Source organism: Camelina sativa, chromosome 18 (genome assembly GCF_000633955.1).
Source record: "Camelina sativa cultivar DH55 chromosome 18, Cs, whole genome shotgun sequence".
Taxonomy (NCBI): Eukaryota; Viridiplantae; Streptophyta; class Magnoliopsida; order Brassicales; family Brassicaceae; genus Camelina; species Camelina sativa.
In genome coordinates this window covers 10138303-10145902 of record NC_025702.1, presented here as the reverse complement: position 1 = coordinate 10145902, position 7600 = coordinate 10138303, and the positions used below count along the sequence as shown (strand labels likewise).

Genomic DNA, 7600 nt, shown 5'->3' with positions numbered 1-7600 from the left:
GCTGGAATGCGAAGAGGTCACACAGAGGCTGTTCTATGCCTCACGGTTGTTTCGGACATACTTTGTAGTGGGTCTGCAGATAAGACGGTGAGGCTATGGAAATGTTCTGCGACGGATTATTCGTGCTTGGCTGTGTTAGAGGGACACAGAGGACCGGTTAAGTGCTTGACCGGAGCAATTCGTGACTCCAGTAAACCATCAGAGACTTCTTATCATATTTATAGTGGAGGACTTGACTCTCAAGTTAAGGTTTGGCAGATTTTTGTGCCAACCTCATAAAAGAGTTACTTTATCATTCAATTTTGGTTTGTTTCTTTTTCCTATATTGATAAGTTGACGGGTTTTTGTGTGAGTTTATCTTTAGGGATAATAGGTGAACAAGTGTGTAATGTGTGATGTTGTACTATGCTAGTTGGATAAGAAGAGGACTTGTATCACACTATAATATTTGATTTGACAACGAGTCCTGCGTTCTTATTAATACATGTTTTGACAAATACAATTACGGACAATCAGAATCTATCAAAACCAAGTAGGTAAATATCTTTGTTAAAGAAGTCAGGATATTATATTGGAGCAAATAGCATATAAAATATATGCAAAGTAGGACAAGTAGTTTGTCTAATCTTGTATTATTTCTATCAAAAAGTATATTAAAGAATAATTAAGAGAAAAAGCATCTCTTTATAGGATTTGCTTTAGACAAAAGCAGGGTTTACATATATATTATTCCCCTTATTCGTTCCTTGTGGATCATTTAACCCCATACCAGGCTACTACTACAAAGTAGAGAACTCAAGCTTTTTTGCTTTTATTCTTTTTTCAGGTAATATATGTTAATGGATATTACTAACGGATATAAATGGCTCTAGTTGGTCCACATGACTACAACAAACATATATATGACCGTAGACAACAATAGCATCCAAAGACCAAAATAACGACCATAAGACTGAAGTACACGTGATGTGTGACAGTAGATACGGGTACGAAATTTGATTTTAGTATCGGATACTAAGATTTTAAATACGTGACACTATCCACTAAAAAGACAAAATAAAAAAAAAGGTTTATGAAAACACGATAGACAAATGGAGTAAATAATTGGGGAACAACACTGAAGAGCAGGAAAGGAATAAAAAAGAAGAAAGCACATGGCTACAATGTATGATGTCATCCACAAATATGACTGGATCCTACTCTCCTTTGGTTACAACTTACAACATTCTGTTTTCTTTTTAATATTCTCTAAATTTTGACCTAATTTGAATAACTAAGACATGATGGATAAGTTAGGTATCCAAGTCATTTTCAACATTACCATTTCCCAGATTACCACTAAAAATGAAACACATCAACACCAATGTTAACAAGCAGCGCACTCACCAAAAAGAGACGAGAATTGTTTGCTGTGTACACTTTTTCAACGGCTCAAATTCAGAACGAAATAAAATGACTGCATGCCAACTACAATTCTTTAGGCTAACCAAAGAATGAAGATGCAAAAAAAAATGGGTACAATGTTGACTCTATGCTCTTACATGACATTCAAGTTTGGTCACCTATCAACTTTAGTTTGAGCACCCATTTCATCACTAAAGATTCTCAACAAATGGCATTATCGTATAAGAAAAGAAAGAAGAAGAATCAATACTAATTCTAGAAAAAGAAAAGCTAATTCATTCAGAGGTGAGGTCTACTACATTAACTCTTCGAAACAAATAAGCTAGACAGATATTAAGCTGGCAGCAGAAAACGAACTCCAAGAGAAGTGATATAAATGTTGCTTTTAATTTTTTACAAATCAAGGTTAAAGGANGCACTTAATAAAAAATAACTTGGCGCATCCTTTACTTTTGTTATAGCTTACACGTACGGTAACCTATTATGATATCGTATCAACAAGAAAATGACTTAAATATACGGAGTTATCTTATGGGTAATCATATTAGTTATCTTAACATAATTTTCTCTACATAAATCACCTGCNATATATGCAAAGTAGGACAAGTAGTTTGTCTAATCTTGTATTATTTCTATCAAAAAGTATATTAAAGAATAATTAAGAGAAAAAGCATCTCTTTATAGGATTTGCTTTAGACAAAAGCAGGGTTTACATATATATTATTCCCCTTATTCGTTCCTTGTGGATCATTTAACCCCATACCAGGCTACTACTACAAAGTAGAGAACTCAAGCTTTTTTGCTTTTATTCTTTTTTCAGGTAATATATGTTAATGGACATTACTAACGGATATAAATGGCTCTAGTTGGTCCACATGACTACAACAAACATATATATGACCGTAGACAACGATAGCATCCAAAGACCAAAATAACGACCGTAAGACTGAAGTACACGTGATGTGTGACAGTAGATATGGGTACGAAATTTGATTTTAGTATCGGATACTAAGATTTTAAATACGTGACACTATCCACTAAAAAGACAAAAAAAAAAAAAAGGTTTATGAAAACACGATAGACAAATGGAGTAAATAATTGGGGAACAACACTGAAGAGCAGGAAAGGAATAAAAAAGAAGAAAGCACATGGCTACAATGTATGATGTCATCCACAAATATGACTGGATCCTACTCTCCTTTGGTTACAACTTACAACATTCTGTTTTCTTTTTAATATTCTCTAAATTTTGACCTAATTTGAATAACTAAGACATGATGGATAAGTTAGGTATCCAAGTCATTTTCAACATTACCATTTCCCAGATTACCACTAAAAATGAAACACATCAACACCAATGTTAACAAGCAGCGCACTCACCAAAAAGAGACGAGAATTGTTTGCTGTGTACACTTTTTCAACGGCTCAAATTCAGAACGAAATAAAATGACTGCATGCCAACTACAATTCTTTAGGCTAACCAAAGAATGAAGATGCAAAAAAAAAATGGGTACAATGTTGACTCTATGCTCCACATGACATTCAAGTTTGGTCACCTATCAACTTTAGTTTGAGCACCCATTTCATCACTAAAGATTCTCAACAAATGGCATTATCGTATAAGAAAAGAAAGAAGAAGAATCAACACTAATTCTAGAAAAAGAAAAGCTAATTCATTCAGAGGTGAGGTCTACTACATTAACTCTTCGAAACAAATAAGCTAGACAGATATTAAGCTGGCAGCAGAAAACGAACTCCAAGTGAAGTGATATAAATGTTGCTTTTAATTTTTTACAAATCAAGGTTAAAGGAAATGATTGAGTACAATTTACAATGGTAATTTAGACGGAGTACCTGCTTCACGTGGATATTTTTTTGGGGTGGAGTGATCTTTACGACAAACAACCGTTGTCCTCTGTCCGTATGGGCTATGTGAATCCACTGCAGCGCATTGTGACACAGCAAAATTTATTCCAAGCAAGCATATTTGACAAGTCCGATTATCGAAAACTATAAACAAGAAATGTAAATCATTTTATCCATAATTGCGCTGCAGGTTTCCTGGTAGTTCCAAACTCTTACCACACTTTTCTACCTTATGTCTACTAATTCATCCAAATATCACAGCTTTCTATTTTCCCCGAATTTCGTAGGCTTATATTATTAATAAAAGTTTTATTCTAGCATATAATTATATGAAACCAAACATTTCCCAGCTTAGCAAGAGATGCATCAGGAGTAACCAAGATAACAAGGGTTATCCTCTTCTGTAGCATTGTTATAACGTTCACTTTCAATAAAGTACAATAACGTATTTATTCCCTCCTATGATATAATGCCAGACATGTAAGTGTCTTCAGCTAAACTTGTTAACATATATATAAGCCAAAAGAAAACATACCTGGACTAATTTGTAATATGGAACCACCCAACATACGAACTGCATTTTCTGCATTTTGAACTTCCTCCTGTTTTTTTGACAAAACCATGAAACATTTAGGTTAAAAGAACGGATGCAGAAAACATAACGGCTTCAAAAACATAAATCGAAAACAATATGTCACAAATGAGAACTCCTACCATAGGGTCATGACCCTTAGCAGCTACAAACAATCCACCAACCCGAACCAGAGGAAGACAGTATTCAGCTGAAAAAATCATAACAAACAACTTAGATTCACTCTGACCACTAGCACTACCATGCTTGAACTTGTAACAAAAATACCTAAAACTCTCATCTCCGCAACAGCTCTTGCAATAGCCAAATCAAACTTCTCTCTATACATAACATCGTGCCCACAACTCTGTTCTATAACAAAAGTAAGACAATATAATTCAGAGTCACCTTACTGGCGATTATGTCACAAAAGAATTACACAAATAGGAGCACAGCTAGGGAGTGAGATTTATTTAGCAGTCCCGGATTACGAGAAGTGTTTTTCTCAATCATGAATCATAATTTCCAACAGAAGCTTTATATAAAAGTGTAGTTCGAGAAAATAACATTCATTAACAGATCAACATCAAATATACTCCAATTTTACAGTCTAATCCAAGGATTTGATTGAACCATTAACAAATTATCATCTCAGGAAAGTCTCTCAGCTGTTTCTTGCATGTAGAGGATTAAGTTAAGTTGTCAGCTAAACATACAAAAAACAGAGTTACTCCAGAACGTCAGAAACTGCATCTAAGTTGAGATACCATAGATACTAGCGAATCCAAGAGTAGGAGTAGCCAACTAAACTAGTGAACCAACTATTACAGAAACTCATCCAAAAATTGGAAGAGGATAAAACTATACCTCTGCTCTGCCCCTTACAATTTTCACATTTGTAAGCCCGGTGACATCCACAACGTGCTCCAAGAAAACACAGCGCTTATTTATAGACTCCAGTAGAGTAACTCGCCAATCTGAAATACAAGAACTTAGCTTATTACTAATCTGGAACACCATAACAAGCATAAACATATCTGAAGCTAATGAGGAGCACCTGGACGAGCAATAGCTAGAACCAACCCAGGAAGACCAGCCCCGCTTCCAACATCAATTAAATTGATTTGATCAAACAAGTCATTGGAATGCAAGTTGTAAGACGTCTTTATAGGAGGCAATATCGCAAGAGAATCTTCGATATGTCTCTCCATTACTTCTTCAGCTTCTTTAGTTGCTGTAAGATTCATCTTCTGCACATTCACAATGCCAATTCAAACCCACAGAGCACCATTGACATAAGGACTTACAACGAACACTTGGTGGGCAATAAGCTTAAAAGCTTTCAATTTGATAGAAAAGCACGAATCTTTTGCAGACAAGTAATGCTCGAGAATGATTCCAAAGATCCCAACAAGTTAATTCAGCAAAAAGGTCAAGAGAGAGAGAGAGAGGTAGAGATAGACCTGGTTCCATTGGAGAAGGGTGTCGACGTAGAGATGGATTTGGTCTTTTTGGCTAGGACTGAGGCTTTTGAAACATGATGTTGTTGTGCTGGCGGCGACATTAGTGAAGGCGTTGGAGTGAAACCTCCTCCGAAGAAAAGTGTGCGATTTGGTGCATGGAAGGTGTTTGATTAAATGCCCCAGAGAGAAAACATGTGAGACGCTCTGCATTTTTTTGTTTTTGGTTTTTCCACAAATTTGCGGGAATGATGGAGTTGTGTAATGTTTTAATTTATCCAGTTGATAAGATTTGGTTAATTATACAAAAAAAAATGAACATAATTCTTTAGGTATAAGACATTATTATGTGGTTCTGGGGGAATAAATACTACAACCTTATATTCTAAAATGTATTTTTATAACATTAGTAAAAAAACTTGGCTAACCTTTACAAGAAAACAATACCGAATAGAAGACTCTACAGTTTCAAATTTGCTGTGAAATGTTCATATATAAGGGGCTTTGTATCAAATACATACAAACGCTCACACTCACATAAAGATAAAGCTGGTAAGGTAAAGAAGAATACTATGAAACTCCAAACTGGTTTTGGTGTTTGTAAACAATTCAATGAGTATCAATGTGAAGAGAATTCACATCTTGCACGCCTTGCTTTCACCACATGTCTCAACCTGCAAACACAAGTTACATCGTCGACCGGTTTCTCCGAGTAAGAGATTGCAGTTGGAAATTGATAGAATTGAATGTTTTACTTTGTACACTACCTTATCTTTCTTTCTTGCTTCAAGAATAGCTTCTAAAGATGGCCTCCCTAATCAACAATTCGACGCATAAATAATCAAATAAGCTTAACAAAAAGTTTAAACATTTTGCAAGTCGTTGTATATACCTGTGACCTGAAGACGATATTTAGCCCAAACATCATACACAGCATCAGCTAACTTCCCTATCTGCGAGTAAATCACGCGTTATCCCATTAACACAAAACAAGACACAAACAGAGCGAGAAAGATTCTCTTGGATTCAATATTGCAAGAGAGAGAGAAGCTTACTGGTTCATATTTGGTGATAGAGTAAACCCATCCAAGCCCAACCTCTTCATACAGTCTCCTAAATGCCTGAAAACGTTAAACCAAATTGTAAATACAGTCAGAAACAATGGAAATGGATTAGACTTAACTTAACAATGATGCAATAAGCTTACCTCCACACCCTTAACCACATTACCATCAGACTGAATGGCATGGATTTGCCCCATTACCTAATAAAGATCTTGATCAAATCCGAAATCTCAACACCAAAACAGAGAATGAAACAAATTGAACCATATTAAAATATCAACAATTTTACTGTTTTGTAATCAAGCCCTTGGTTATCTTCCGGTGAATAATCGCTGGAACTTATGTCCACAAACTTAATAGTACCATATTTTTCATTCCTTTCCAGAAGCATATTCACCTTAAATTTGTCAAAATAAACAAGAAAATAATTCAGTTTCAAGAAACTCTTCAAATGAATGAATATAACAGCATAAACAAGAAACATAGTCATATATATATATTATTAGAGACCTCACGCATACAGAGAGGACAATCACCATCGTAAAGCATTTTGATTTTCCAATTCTGAGGTTTTGAGAGATCATCTCTGTTCTTCAATGGTGTTGTAATAACAGGATCAGTACTTGCTCCTCCTTGTATCGCCCTAACTTGATATTTAAACCCTACAAGTTAAAAAAAAAAAAAAAAATTCCGTGATCAATGTAAATTGTTCTGTATCTGAAAGAATCCAATATATATGTTAATCTATCTTAGGACAGTGCATGTAATAATATGTACCTGTAGGGATGATTCTAGGATTGAAACTGGGACTGAAATGGTTTGATAATGATCGAAGAGAAGGGTTTCTTCGGTGCTTCCATATTGTAGATGCAGCAGCAACAGCAGCTCCTCTCGTTGCCATTTTTTTTTCTTCAATGGAATTTGATTTTGCTTTTTTTTTTTTTGTTATGTTGTGGTAATTTATACCGGAGGCGTTAAGTTTTACGGTGCGGAGCGGTGCACGTGGCATTATTGTCTCCTTTAATTTTTTATTTGTATGCCCGTTTGGGACAACCGTGGAGAATGGTTGCATCGAGCGTGTCCGTGTACGGGTCAAGGTCGGTCGCTCATGAGGAACGAGCTAGGAATATTATGATTTATGAGGGATTTAATATATTTTTAAGCTAATTCAAGTTTTTTAAAAATTTATTAGCTGCGATGTTTTCATGTTTTTTTGTACTAATTTCATAGCTGGT

At 35.2% G+C, this 7600-nt stretch overlaps 3 protein-coding genes across 3 annotated transcripts in view; 1 reads left to right on the top strand and 2 right to left on the bottom strand.

Moving 5' to 3' along the window:
• LOC104761001 (uncharacterized WD repeat-containing protein all2124-like) overlaps positions 1-279 on the top strand; it is a 4335-nt gene extending 4056 nt beyond the window's left edge. Inside the window, exon 2 of the mRNA XM_019240061.1 lies at positions 69-279. Coding sequence (XP_019095606.1) covers positions 69-279 — 211 coding nt within the window. The remainder of the gene's footprint in view (positions 1-68) is intronic.
• LOC104760999 (ribosomal RNA small subunit methyltransferase G-like) lies at positions 3136-5608 on the bottom strand. Its single transcript, XM_010484013.2, has 7 exons — positions 5305-5608; positions 4899-5091; positions 4709-4818; positions 4130-4208; positions 3985-4052; positions 3806-3872; positions 3136-3345 (listed from the first exon to the last, which is right to left on the bottom strand). The coding sequence occupies exons 1-7, from the start codon at positions 5512-5514 to the stop codon at positions 3233-3235; spliced, it is 840 nt and encodes a 279-aa protein (XP_010482315.1). The 5' UTR covers positions 5515-5608; the 3' UTR covers positions 3136-3232.
• Positions 5746-7303, bottom strand: LOC104761000 (uncharacterized protein At5g50100, mitochondrial). Its single transcript, XM_010484014.2, has 8 exons — positions 7143-7303; positions 6876-7027; positions 6655-6762; positions 6509-6565; positions 6357-6422; positions 6194-6254; positions 6069-6115; positions 5746-5975 (listed from the first exon to the last, which is right to left on the bottom strand). The coding sequence occupies exons 1-8, from the start codon at positions 7264-7266 to the stop codon at positions 5937-5939; spliced, it is 654 nt and encodes a 217-aa protein (XP_010482316.1). The 5' UTR covers positions 7267-7303; the 3' UTR covers positions 5746-5936.